We start from the raw sequence: 14,827 nt of genomic DNA on the forward strand, positions 1-14,827 counted from the left end.
TATATATTCTTTTTTCTACACGATGTCGAACGCGAGCGAGCTATATATATGGATTTACAGAATTTTTGCAAGCAACCGTTCCTTATTATTTAAATAACCAGTATATAGACGTTTTCGAATTTGTTTATAACATTCATGATTTGAAACAAATAAAGCAAAATTAATTAATTTATAAACATTATATACACAAAATTAAAAAGAAAAAAAATAAACAATTTGATAACTTTCTTTTAAGAGTAACAGCGTAGACGTTTCATTGCCCTTGGAGCACCAGTGCATTTACACATAGTACCCTTGTTCGATCTAACAAGATGTGCCTCAAATGTAAATGCACCGTCGCGAGACTAACAATTTTACCAGCTCGTATATAATTAAGTAATGCCATGTGATTTTGAATGAGCTTTTGTACATGGGCATATGGAAGTGAAGCAAGGGATATAGTAACCGCTATTTCAATGCACACGGATATGTCCTGTCGTGTGTGGCCCCGTGAAATAATACACGCTCGAATAGAATAATATTCTGGACGCTTCGAGGTTTGCGATGGTATGCGCAATGTAAGAGATATTTACAACTTATCTACATTATCTACTTTAAAAAAGAGAATCGTATAACAAAATCTTTTGTAGAAAAACACGAATGATATTTTATGTACAAATAGTCTATCGATATCATTTGCCATATGTAACCCACTCCGTACGACCTACATAGCAACAGTGTATTTAAGAGAGATTCCCTTTTCCTCCTGCTCTTATATAATACATCGTGTTACATATTCATAAATAGTACAATTCTACTACTCAGAACAATTCATGTTCTTTTCCTTTTTTTTCCATATCAACCGCCAAAAATATATATCGCATTTATATTATAGATTAATGGAAGAGGAACGTGTTCGAACGCTACCTTTTCTTTTAACCGATAATTAAGTAATCTAGATATACATTGGGCAACAAGTAACGTCTGCTCCGTGTTCGGTGTGAGAACATAAACTAATATAGTCATCATATAATATACAGTATATAGTACAACATGATACAATTTGGTTTTGCATTGAATAACTTGGCGATTAGCGTTTTTTCTTCTCGTTCGATTCACGAGAAGTAACAATATACATATATATTTACGATACTTACAAGATGACAAAATATTCTCATATTTCTTTTCCTCCATCTCCTCGTCTCTATACAGGTCTCTACAATTTTCGATTCTTTTAACACGTTGGCGTTTTCTGTAGAAACGTTTAAAAAGTAAAACTTTAACAACGATGATGATCAAAATGGAAAGAAATATAAATCTGACAAGAAATTCTAGTAAATCGTATCTGATGAAAATTCTAAGTACAAGATCAATAAAAATGAAAAATAATCAAAAAATTTGGGGCGAGACAACATCCTAAGATTTGGAGAAAATTTTATAGACAATCCACATAAGCAAGTGAAAAGTATGTAAATTTCTCAATATCTTGAAAAAAATTGCAATGTTATAATTGCAGTGAAACCTGTCAATGGCGATAAGTTAAACATTTTATGTAATTAAGTATTATCGCTGATCAGAGTCCTTCGATTTATGTTCTAATGGCGAGTATTGACTTTGTGGAAGTACGAAACTAGTATTCAACATCGTCAATATGATACATTTGTTCGCATTATTTTGCACTTTTGTCACATTGATACTAGAAATCTTCAAGTAAGAGTCTTAGCCACACATATTTTCAAAGAAAAATATGTATCATAAAAGTAATAAGAATTACACAATAAAAATAGTTCATATTTTATATATGCGACTATTTCTCTTAGGTTCTTAGTTTATACTAATATTAGCAATCCGCACAACACTCTCCGGTTATGATTTGCAAAAACGTTTTCATTGAAAATTCTTTGATTACATTAGTACAACCATAAGAAACTAATTAGTCATTTTCTTATAGAACGAATCGAAACATTAATAAAATCTGTAATAATGCTAACTATTGCCATCACATTGGGGTTTAAAATCTAATAGAGATTCTTATTTGAAGATTTCTAGTTGTTGAATATACATGCGCTATCGCCCATCTGCAGATCTAAGTGCGATCGTGCTAATGAGTACAAAAGCCATGATCGCACGTTATTACAATAGTTTCGAAAAAAAAAAAAAAAAAATATTTTACTAAACCTCTGCTCCTAAATCCCGTACGCCTTGCTCAGCTATCGGCACGTATTTATCCTCGATCTTTACGAGTAGAATGACTTTGTCGACATGCGAACGTCGATTAGGATCGCGATGGTTCGGCGACCAACGGTGAACCACGCAACCCTCCATACCTCTCTCCGGTACCCAATGTTGCCAGCCGGAACGACCGCCTTGCTGTCGCATTCTCTCGTCCGGCCAAATCACGTCTATACGCCGACCCAAATTGATCGCGTCGTATACTTGATTAGGATCCATAATCTGTTCGTGAAAAACTGTTGCGTTACGACTCATGCGTGCAAAAAGAACTTCAATCTTCACGTCATTCTAATTTTGAATATGCAATGTTGATTCAGACAATTTGTAGCAACCGCGCGTACAATGGTATTAAATAATAAAACATTTCAATAAAACACAAATTCAAATTATAGTAATTTAATGTGTTAGAGATTAATCTTTCTGTAAGCGGTTAATAGGATAGATATAACTTTTAGAAATTTTATATTTAATTCATCGGAATTGACTCATTCTGCGAATATGAATGCTGTTAAAATACTTACGCGAACTCTTTGAAAAACTTCCTCCTTCTCGAGCTTGCTAGAGAAGCTTGTCTCGCTCTTTGTTTCCGTTTTGATATCGCTATTACTGAGCAATCCGGCCAGGCTGGCGAGGGTTGAACTGGTTGGTTTCCCAACGGAAGCGAGTGAGCCTCTGTTACCACCAAGAGAACCCGTATTCGCACGACCGAGAGATCCTCGACCGGTCGAACCGCCGATCTGACAGCCAGATTCCATCGATTGCGAACCGGAAGTATTATGACCCGATTGAGCATAGCCTACATTCGTAAAAAATGTACTTATAATAATGTAATAAGTACGAAGGTATATATCTATTGCATCAATGTTGGAAATCGTTAAAAAATCAAATTTATATTATAGCAAAAAAAGAATCAAGATATCTTAGAAAATAGACGGAAGTTATGGTCTATTCTAATCATATGTTTTAACTCTAATTTTAAATATAATTGTAAATTTTTCTCTTATATTAAGTTCAATGAAATAATTAACAATGCATCAAAGAATTAACTAAATTGATTGATTAATATCTATAAATACCAGAGTGTATGTTGTAAGTAGTCATCGCGTATACTCCGTCATTCCCGAAACCTCCATCGTCTTGGGAGCCAGTGCCGCCGGAGGAACAACCTTGACCACATCTTCTTCTGATTCTAAAAACATGCATGTTGAATTATTAGATTTCGATTTAAATTAAAGTTAAATCGAATCGAAGCATAAATCAATTGGAGACGAAAAATTATCTTCAATATGCGCGTACCTTCTCCACAATTTCAACACGGTGCTTTTTATGGTACCAAAAGTCAATGGTCCTCCGATTATCGAGCATAATTGTTCGTTGGTCTCGGCGTAACTGGTCGTCAATGGGGAGACATAAATCGGATATCCAATCGGCTGGTCGCAGGAACTGTTAATTATATTTCTCAGTGCTTGCTTGGCGTTCTGTATAGAACCGCGCTCTGGATTTCTATTTCTCAAGTATACCAATTCCTGCTGTTGGCCGGCCCAGAGTCCGCGAACGCACTCGCGATTCATCTTGATCACACGGAAGCTCAAGTAACGTTTGTTAAGCATTATCACTTTGTACTCGTCTATACCGTCATCGAGTACATGTCTAAAAGTTTCGAATATTTATGTTAATCGCGATGTAGTGCACTTCATATGTTTTGGTGGTTGAATTATAATGCAAACCTGAGTGCTAGAAGGCTGGGCGCACCACTCAATACTGCGTTCCTCCAAAGTGGATCTGCCTCGTGGCTGATGACGAGATTCTGATCATGATTGTCGATAGCCTCGAAGAGTGCTGGTGATTCGATGTATTGTTCCGGACTCATAAAGTGATCTTGATGCAGTTTCAAGGCCATTCTTATTCCCTTAGCGACCACGCTGCGCAATAAATCGACATCGTGCAGCACCCATTCGTCGCGAACTGACGTTATCCGAAAATCTCCTATCATCATATATAGATATTTGTATATATGCAGGATATATCACTAGTTGTAGTTCAAACAAAAACTCATTTTGTAATTTAAACAGAGAAATACAGCCATTGATATTTTATCAAGAAACAATTCAGAGATTGTGAAAATTCTTTTAGCGAACATAATACATTCAAATATCGAGGGGTTTAGATATATTATATTAAATATATAATATTTCTAAAAAAACACATAATTATTACGATACATCACAGAAACAAAGTATTATACCTTTAAATAACGCGTGTAGCCCGTAGAGAAAAAACTCAACACCCGATAATGTGTTGTGAGATGCAGCGCCTAATACGCGTCTTCCCAACAGACTCAATGACAGGCACAGAGATACGAGATATGAATCGCGTGTTCTATCCAGCGACTGAAAGCATAATAACGTGATATATATTTCAAAGAAATTGTGATTTTCATATAGATAAATCATCTCCTTAGTATTATAAAATTTTCCATTTAATTGTTTATCTCTTTAGTACTATAAAATCGTCATCTTAATACTTTGAAAATTTATAATTTTTTATAAATTTGATATTTTAAACGATTTTTTATATAATTTTTTTTTCTCCTTCAACTAAGAGATAAATACATCTCGTAGTTTCAGATTGATATTGTATAAAATTTAAATTACTTATCTACATATTTGCAGTACCGAAAGATGTAAACATCTCCATATTTTTTCGACTAATTAATGTATGCAGATAACGTCAAAATTTTCTAAGTTTTGTTATTTTAGTATTAAACTGACGAAATAATATGAATATTACTAATGTATCACCTTATCTTGTTTACCAGCGCAATATTGTATCCAGTCGAGGTAAACATTGCAGAAGCTGTTCCGCGTGATACCGCTCGCTCGGAAGTCAAAATCTTCATCGATATTCACGTTAAAAACGGGATCAAGATCAACAAAGTTCTTGTCGAGCGTCGGCTTGAGCGCATCGACAATGTCTGGATTCTCGAGCCACTGCTTCAGCTTGGGCGACTTCACGGCGTAGAAGACGATACTCTTGACGTAGTAAGTAACCAACACCTTGCGAAACTCGAACACCTGCAGCATAGAACCCGCCGAATTGTCGGAGATCGAGTATCCTTCGAGCACATATTTGGCACTCGCGACTTCCCAAGCGAGCCAGCGTTGACTAAAGGCCGCGTTCACGCTAAGTACATTTGATAGGTGACCCATTTCGCAGCAGCAGCAGTTGTCGTTGTCCTCGATACCCTCCGAGATCGCTTCCACCTAAAAATAGATATATCAAAAAGTTATGATGGCGTCAAAGTTCACATGAAAAAAAAAAAAAAAAAAAAAAAAAACTCGTATCGTATAATTTCGTATGTACCTCTCTTTGCTGGCAGTATGTTCCTCGGAATTCGAGACCTCTGAGCTGAAATGTCACCAGTCCATTACCCAATTGAATTATATGCACCAAGCAGTTCAAATAATCTGACGCGAGCAGAAAACAGTCGCCCTGCTCCACGTTTCCCCATCGACCGAGCGCGAGGTCACCGCAGAGACTGTGCTGGAGAGAACGCGTGAGTTGTTCATAAAATATCGAGTTCAGATTGTTGTCATCGGCACCCAGATTGCGCTCTAAATGCGAGGACATTCGCGTGTTTGAATGGTCCACTCTCCTAGTCTTGTAGTCTCTCTCCCAGAACTTTACGGGTCGCACGTACGACGAGATGAAAATCGCGCTGCCTAGCAATGGATTCAGAGGCGTGCTGAGCATTGCTGAGATGCCGGCCTGGAGGAAGAGCATCGCCGAGTGTGGCACGGAGAAGGGCTGGGCAAACGCGTGGAACGCACTGCCCCAAGTGATTTGCCAGGGCGCGATGTACGTGACGACGAAGCGTATCTTGAGCAGTAGTTCGTGGATCTTGGCGAACGCGATTCCCGTAACAAAGTAGTCCATCAGGAAGGTTTCGCTCAAATTACTAAAGTCTAGTTGGAAGAAGAGCACCGCGAAAACTAGGACGAGGTAGCGTGTGGACGGGTCCGAGTACGCCGATCTGAGGGACTTGAGACCGCACACGACGACAATGAGCGCGCCCACGCTCTCGCCAAACTTGTCTGCGATCTTTGACGAACACTCGGTGAGGGCGCCCAGGAAGACGACCGGATAAAGAACGTTCCGTTCGAGAAAGCACAGGCATACGTAGGCCTTCTCGAACCACATAATTCTCACTGGCTCGCGCACTTCGAATTGCGCATGTTCATGGCTGCGCAACACCGGCCTTGACAGGCACAGCCATGGCAGTTGCTTGCGTAGCTGCGGCACAATATAATGCAGAAGAAAGCCCAGGCAGCTGACGATGCTACATAGTACCGGATTGAGTTCCGGTTGCAGGGCGGTAAACACTGTCGTACGATGAATACCGAAAGACAGAGTGCCGACTACCGCGCATACGATTACGTCGTTCTTCAGTCTGGTGTTTACGGTCAAACGGAGCTTCTCCGGTAACGGATCTATCAGTTCAGTGTCAGACATTTGTTCTCCCACTTTGATTTTCACATCCTTCTTCCTGCCAGACAACTTACTTTTGGCCTCTTTATAGCTCGCAGCCACATTGTCGCGTTGCGACGATGTATTCTCGATAATTTTCGCCTCCTTCTCCTCCACGTATCGGTCTCCTATCTCCAGCGGCCATAGATTTGTCTTGAGGATATCCCATATCACGGTTGGATCAGAGGACGATCGGCTCAGATGATAAGATATCGCGACGAGCAGACCGACGAATATGGAGAATAAAATATGTTGTGAAGACTTGGGCTCGAGGAGGGCGCCATAGGCGAATCCGTAAAGGATAAGGACGGCGACCAAGCTGCGGCATAGACAGTACAACGACGACACCAAACTAGTGGTCGCATTGCCACCGAATAGATGAATATCCAAATGTTCGCAGACGTACATGAGGAACGTATTGATCTGTGGAAATAATCCTAAGGAGAACACAATCGGAAAACACAGCAGGNTTAGCAGAACGTTTCGCACTTGCAGTATAAGATCATAATCGGCAACACGCAATCCGTACACGCGAAAGTCGGACGATTTAAAGTTCCTCAATATCTCGTTGAAGATCAAAATCAGACTCGAGCACAAGATGTAATACGCAGGCCTGGAGAACACTATAACGCGATTGAAGCCATGTGTGGGCGACGCAGCATCGGGCTGGACTGACTTGAGTAGCGAGTACTGACAGCCGGCCGTCACAAAGCAGAATATAAATGCAAATATGTCCCGATAGAAACCCTGTTGAAGCAACAGAAGGCCCAGTCCTGCGACCGTGCCCGCCAGGAATGTGGATACGATGGTCTCTAACACGGTCAAGTTACGATCGAGTAGAGCTAGCAGGGCGAGACGATCGAAGCGCACTTTGACATGTGGCAGCTTGCCGATTTTCCACTTGTAGTAGTGTCTGGTTTGCTTGGGCTTGGAGCCGTCAGAGCCATCCAGGCCATCGACGAAGCGATTCCACGACAGACTCGTGTTTATGTCAGGTTCCTGATGTGGCAATGTCAGTACGGGCATGCGGCTATTGGGATCCGACTGATACTGATTCAAAGTCATATTGCCCAGCAGATTCTGTAACCTTCGATTTCTGTCGGCCATCGAGTCTGAGCGCGCAATTAGCGTATGATGAAAATGTTCGCGTTCCGAGTTCTCGCCGAGCGTGCATTGATTCGAACTGCCGGTATTCGAGGAGATCAGATTCGACGGCGGCGAGCTCTGCGTTTTGGTCTGATTGCTCGCCGGACTCGACAGTACCGGCGGCGTGTCGATTATCACCGTTAGACCGGCAGAGTTGAGCGATAAGCTGCTATAACTGTTGCTAAGTGAATCAGCAAGCTCCCAATTCGTAGCGTCGTAGTGTATATTCTGATTGAGTTGCTGACGCAGTAGAGTGTTTAGCAATTTCTCATTGTGCGGATTGGCGGGCATTTGTGTCATCGCCGTTGCGGCAGCCACGTCCGAACAACCCTTTTCGTCAAACGTGTAAGCTAGCCAGCGGCCATTATCGTCGCGAAAGTAATGTACAGCTCCCTCCGAGGTGTCGTTTTGATTGGTGGCCAAGTGATACTCGCCGCTCGAGATCAGGCCAAACAACGCGGTCAACGGCACAACATTGTCGTCGCGATTGGCCATGCTGCGCGGTCCACGATGAGTACGATTAGAATGTTTTAATCGTCCGTATCTGCTGCGAGAGTTCCGATTCTCGGAGCTGCGACTCAGTCGCAAATCGGATGATGCGGCGCTCGATTGGCCAGGCAGATCCCGGCCGGAATTGTTCAGTAACGCTGCTAGCAACGGTGGCGCCGGATTCGGTAACAGCGTGCTTAACTCGTTGTTCGAACCGCTGGTCTGCTCGAACTTGCCGCCTCGCCTTCTGGCCTTCTCCCGTCGTACTTCAAGATAACGTTTGAGATTCTCCCGCGGTTGCTCGACGCTCGACACGATGTTGTCATCTGTAGCGTCCGACGCGGCGGGTTTTGGACGGCTTTGCTTGGGGATCGCTCCCTGATGACGCTTGGCGGTATTGTCCACTTCCAGCTGCGGCAGCAACTTTCGCTTCACCTCATTCTCGATACTGAGAGTGGTTGTACTAGATGATCCTGAATCGGGTTCTTTAGTGTGAAGATCTACGCAAATCAGTACACAAACGCATTTAGAGAGTTTTCGTCAATTCTATAATTTATGATCAGCGCTAAAAGCTCAATCATTTCTAAACTTTGTTCTATCATGAACATCATATTCAATGTTATCGTGAGTTAAGAATTATACGCAAAGTGCTAAATATATGATGTGCTCATCAGCCTGTCAAATCTGTCGTGAATTTTTAAACTTAATCTTCTCAACGACATTCTACCTTTATAATATGTCCAACTTACAATCTGTACTAGCCGTCTGTAGGCTTTCTGATGTATCCGTATCATCAGAGCGAGTGAAAGTCCAAAATACTGGCAGCACGAATTAGAAAAACGTAACAGTATAAAGCTTGCATACAGCAAAAAATAATTGGACTAATCTTTTTTCTTTAGCCAAGCAGGTTTTTGTTTACATTAAACTTACTCTTACTCGGCCATTGCTCCACCGGACAATCTCCGCTCTCGAATAACCAATCTATTCCGACTACGCTTCCTGAATTGAGTGGATCTTCCGCGTTCTTGGATTTATCCAGTCGCTTCTCCTTACTTTTTTCACCGTCTGAAAATTCATGACTGCTTTGGCTGGCATTACTGTATCTTCTTTTCACACCGGATTTTGATTCATCAAGCAAAGCATCTCGAGAATTTGCTGAATTGTTGTCTATTCCATTATCGTCATTAAATCTAGAAGATAATGTAAAAGATAATATCAATATAAGCTCGCTTTAATACATGTTTAATTAAAAGACATTAAAACGTCTGTGTTATTTTTGATGATACATATCATTCGAGAATACCTCGAGAATCTATCTTCGAATCTGCCAGCACTGAGACTTCTGTCTCTATTAGATGTAGAGTTTGCGTCGTTCATGTTTTTCCGTGTAAGTAATGGACTATAAGAGTCTCGCAGACTAAATCCTCCTGAACTTTCATTAGCAAATTGTTCATCACTCTGTTCAGCTATCGGATGCACTATTTCGGATCCATAACTAAGATATGGTAAGAGCTGTAGCTGGTTTCTCTTCAATGTGTTTTGTGGTAAGACCTTCAACATTCAATTTTATTTATATTATAAATGTATATTTTGAGATAAAATATTTACGTGTAAAAAGATACTTTATAAAACAACTTGTTTATATACCTTTTTGTTAATGGTTTCAAGACTTTGAGGATGAAGAGGCAGATTATTATCGTCAGTATTATTTATATTTTTACTAGTAGCACCAATTGTTTCAAGACTTTGTGGATGTACCAGTTGCTGATGCGGTTTTTTGGTAATGACCTTAAAATTAAAAATGGAATTTTTTATCTCATTAGGAAACAAGACACTATGAAGATTTAAAACATCATTTACATTTCATATTCAAAATACTAATGAAATTTAGAAATAAGTTGGACTTTTACCTCTAACGATTGTGGATGAGATGAGATTTTATTGTTGTCTGTATCTCCCTTTTTTGATATAATTTCTAAGCTCTGCGGATGATCATTTATCAGATGTGGTTCCATCGGTATGGAATTGGAGTTGAGTCTGCGAACACTTTGGTTGGACTTCCAGTATGGATAATCGTCACCAGGATGTTCCAATTCTAACGAACTGGTCTGTTTTATTTGGCTCTCCGATCCAGTTTTTCCGAGGCTTTGCTTAGAATGTCGATTTCTGGAATCCTCAGCTGCATGCCGACATAATTTACGCGGACCTGGTCTATCTTCTTCCGCTATTACTACGCATTTTTGTCGCAACAATTTCCATTCTATAGATAAATATTACAATCATTTATTAATTATTTCTTTTATTTGCTCACATGCGATGCAATTAAATACTCGATTACCGTTTATAATATTCTTAAAACGTGGCTCATGATATTGTGCAGAAACTAATTCAGCTTCATGCACATTAATACTGGTCACCATTGGTTTACTAAGTTGCTGCGCCTCTTCCGAACTTTCCGAGCTGTTTTTCCTATGTATCTCTACCTTTAAATCTATGGTCGAACTAGGTTTATCTCGATTATATTCAGATGTTATACTATCTGCATCGGCATTCTGCATATTTGGTTCTATAAATGAATTACGCGATGAACATTCTACAGGTGGTGTATCTGTTTTACCTAGAGACAAATTATAAAAAATATGTGAAAGGATATATTATACACGCAATCTCTTTTGGACAGCAAATAGGAAATTATAAATAATTATATTTATACTATTATATTATTATATACTATTATATGCTAATTATATAAATCTTTTTAAATAAAAAGAATTATTTAACTTAGCCATTATAATGTAAAAAACTAATAACTTTATTATTTCTCTTAAGAACCTGATGTTTATATATATGGCCTTTTTTTCATATAAGATATCCAATAAGATATTGCTAATTTAATTTATCTTTAAATTATGCAATGTACCGTTCAAAACTTGCAGCTCTATGCCATGGCCCATCTGATCTTGTGACTGTTCCCTCGATTTATTGTGGCCTGCTCGTTTCTTCTCACTCTCAGACTTTTGCTGACTGATGGTTTGATTTGATTCTTCCAAACACTCTGTTGTATCATATACACAGTGTAGAGCATGATTCATACACTTTATTGTTCCAAAGACGACGACAAATGATGAGCAATATGCCAACCAAACATATAATGTAGAAGGAAAATACTAAAACACATGAAACACAATCTTTAACAGACTCGTCATACAGCAAATATCATAAAAAGAAAAATAACACTTCACGCAGTGGCAGAAAGTCTATATAAACACATTTTAAGAGAATTTTAAATATATAATTGCAGACATTATAGCCGTGTTTCTTTCAAAAGTGACATAAATTAAACTGCGACGAGTTTTCAAGTTAAATAAAAATAGACGTGATTTAATTAAAAAGAATTTATCCTTGTGCGAACATGTTAAAGACTCCTATGCAATTTTCAAAATAAACAGCTGCACAAACATACAGGATGTCGCGTTTCTTTTTACCAGATAGATCGTGAACGGCAGACAGAGCAGGAACAGCCAGATGTATAGGTGGAAGGTGTTGGAGAAAACGTCGAGATGCGGATCGTAAAACCAGCCGCCCGTCAGGCTCGCCCAGACGCCTTGTCTCAAGATCTCCAGTGTTTGCGAACCCATGTTCCCAGTGGCCGAGGAGACCGAGCTGTCTCACCATCTTCCCATAACGTCCCTTAACGTCCGACGATCCTGCTCGCGATAACGCTCGGTATCGTCAGCTCCTCGACACGGCGAGACGCGCGGCGAACAGCGAGACGACGTTGCATCTTATTTTGTGTTCCCGTTAATCGATGGATTTGGCGCACACACGACTCACGGTCAGACCATGCACCACCACCACAGATGAACCTTGGCCCGTAAAAACCCGAGTGAAAGAGGAACGGAGAGATGTCACACAGGGTGATGCGACTCGTCGCCGACTGTGGCGCTTTTATATTTGTTCTCGGCATTTTGTACCATTTGCAACTGTCGATAAAATAGTTTACAATATTGCCAATAATAACTGAGACACAAACCTCGAAGATGGAAGTGATCCGTCTTATCGGCAATATTTCGCTGACAGACCTCCTCCGTGAATCCCGAGCAGAAGATAAACTTGATTATCAATTGTATTAATTGACAATATATCTTACATCTAGCGTAGAAAATAAAAGCTTCTTGAGACTAAATCTAAATTAATTTATCTATTTGTTAACACAAAATTTAATAATATAGTTTACTCTAGAAATATTTTTTGAATATTTATATATAATATATAAAGTTATAGGGGCTAGATATTTCTCAGCAATAACACGTGAAATAAAATATTACGATAGAAATATTTATTAAATACTATCGATATAATCTCTCTCTCTCTCTTTTCTTATATATAAAACATTATATAAAACATATGCGAATGAAAACGCGTTTCCGATATAATATTATTTAGTAGCCGATTTTCTTGCGATTGTTTTAATGTCCCTTACGCACTCCGCATTCTGCTCAAAGTCCTCACATACGATGTCCGATAGGATACATGTGCGATGCATATCGAATCTGAAACAAGTAAATAAATTTTATTATCATTACACGAATGAAAAGTATTCACGTGTGTTAATTTTTTTAGGGATCAAGACTTTTCTGGATTAATTAATATAATTTCTATGTAATAATATAACACAGGCGTTTTTTATTACAGATATAATTTACATATAAATTAAGTGACAATAAATAGAGAATTATTACACATAATACTTTTTTTTTCATCTTTTTAATAAAGCGTCAGTGTTTAGTTTCAATCAAAATTGCTGTTAATAAATCAAGTTAAATACAAATCTGATTAGTTAAAGCTTTAATCCAACGTAAAGTTAATTCTCGTGAGGATAAGGCTTCCTGAAAAAAATTAAATTGTATGTATAATATGCTATAATAATTACTTCAATCGCATCACACCCCTCGTCGCCTGTCATCGATTAACATTTCCGGACCCATAGAGAGAGAAGAGACCCTGTTTTCCAAATATAACCGCGTCCGCGCCGTCTCAGGAATTATCTCTTTTTCCGCGAGAGCAAGCACGGATTAATCGCGGATCAACCACTGTCGATCGCGACGCACGCTCTCGCAATCTGAAAGCAAAACCGCGGTAAGACATTAAACCGTCCAGCGGACATCGCCCGGCATTTTCATTTATGTTTGTTTTTTTTTTCGCGGCCACGCTTACGAAAAAAACTCCCCTCACGCTTTCAAAAAAGCACTCGCTCCACACTTGTCTAGCAACTTCTCTCGGCGCAGTGCATCATCATCATCATCATCATCATCATCATCATCATCATCATCATCATTACCATCATATATATCCCATCAAATTTTCTCTATATATTCTCCTGTAAAAATATATATACTCCTCTCTCTCTCTCTCTCTCTCTCTCTCTCTCTCTCTCCCTCCTTTTACTCTCTCATCTCCTTTCACCTTCCTCTCTTTCTCTCTCGCTCGCTCGCTCTTTCCACTTGCATCAAAACTTTGTCAATCATTTGTTCGTTCGTGTCCATCCAAGAGGTACGTTCACGGACATCAACCATCACATATAATTCACCCAGGCTGTTGAACAGAATCGTACAGGATTAGTGTCTGGCGTTGATCGGGATCTTCGAGGGCCGAGCTAACTCTAGAGTACTAACATTCCAATTTACAACTTTGGTGTTTCGATGTGGGTGGTCTGTCTTACTGTACTCCAGGACGTGATGTGAATAAGAAGGTACGACTGCCGGCAGTGTGTATGTGTATGTGATCCTTCTCTCATTTTTTTTTCTTTCTTTCTTTCTTTCAAAACGCGTACAAAACACACGCATTCCTCAAAGTCGTTGACAGTTCGACTCCATGGCTCGTTTCTGAATGAAGGTAGCGAATGCGCGCGAAAAGTATGCCTGAAATCTCATCTCTCCTGCCGGTGATATCTAAGAGAATTGTTAACCGGCCGCGTGCGACATGTACATCTGTTACATGACGCGTTCTCAAACGTCAAAAGCATGGAACACGAATTTGCATAATTCTTGTTTGTAAGATAAAACTTTGCAGCAAAGCAGTTATACTGGATTAATTTGTTGCGAGAAATTCCTCGTTCATTGTTCTCCGAGAGTGGGGAACGAGAAAGATCGAGGATGATGAAAACAATAAAATCATAAAGCCTTGTCATATCAAAGAGTTTTCTCACAAAGCCTGTTAAATATAATAAAAAATTGATAACACCACGGGGGAGATAGACTGCTTGTGTTTCATGAGAAAAATAATCTGATAAATACCAGTCGCAAAACATGTTTGCATACTGATTGGTATTTGTCGCATTATCCTTTTCTATGAGAGAAACTAGTCTATAGTGAATGAAAATTTTTATCGCAAAAAATACGCGAAGCATTCGAAAGAAGAAATGTAATACAACTAGCGGGGGGGGGGGGGGGGG

The 14,827-nt window shown here is 39.5% G+C and overlaps 1 protein-coding gene and 1 long non-coding RNA gene across 5 annotated transcripts in view; both read right to left on the reverse strand.

The window, feature by feature from the left end:
• Positions 1–834: 834 nt before the first annotated feature.
• On the reverse strand, positions 835–12,535 carry LOC115235798 (pecanex-like protein 1). 4 transcript variants are annotated; one of them, XM_029807793.1, is made up of 17 exons: positions 11,859–12,535; positions 11,294–11,540; positions 10,712–10,990; positions 10,284–10,633; positions 10,021–10,161; positions 9,677–9,924; positions 9,304–9,563; positions 9,123–9,191; positions 5,575–8,873; positions 5,013–5,474; positions 4,457–4,601; positions 3,939–4,197; positions 3,508–3,861; positions 3,288–3,400; positions 2,733–3,007; positions 2,158–2,433; positions 835–1,231 (listed from the first exon to the last, which is right to left on the reverse strand). In XM_029807793.1, the coding sequence occupies exons 1-17, from the start codon at positions 12,009–12,011 to the stop codon at positions 1,214–1,216; spliced, it is 6,948 nt and encodes a 2,315-aa protein (XP_029663653.1). In that variant the 5' UTR covers positions 12,012–12,535; the 3' UTR covers positions 835–1,213. The 4 variants fall into 4 exon arrangements, with proteins under 4 accessions (XP_029663653.1, XP_029663655.1, XP_029663654.1 ...); XM_029807795.1 differs by lacking the exon at positions 9,123–9,191; XM_029807794.1 differs by lacking the exon at positions 835–1,231 and having other exon boundaries at positions 2,152–2,433.
• Positions 12,536–12,697: 162 nt separating this feature from the next.
• LOC115235776 overlaps positions 12,698–14,827 on the reverse strand; it is a 4,864-nt gene continuing 2,734 nt past the window's right edge. The window contains exons 2-3 of the long non-coding RNA XR_003884086.1: positions 13,307–13,495; positions 12,698–12,926 (exon numbers count right to left, since the gene is read on the reverse strand). This is a non-coding gene — a long non-coding RNA (uncharacterized LOC115235776). The remainder of the gene's footprint in view (positions 12,927–13,306; positions 13,496–14,827) is intronic.

The sequence above is a fragment of the Formica exsecta genome, unplaced genomic scaffold, assembly GCF_003651465.1.
Source record: "Formica exsecta isolate Colony F162 unplaced genomic scaffold, ASM365146v1 scaffold235, whole genome shotgun sequence".
In the NCBI taxonomy this organism is placed as follows: domain Eukaryota; kingdom Metazoa; phylum Arthropoda; class Insecta; order Hymenoptera; family Formicidae; genus Formica; species Formica exsecta.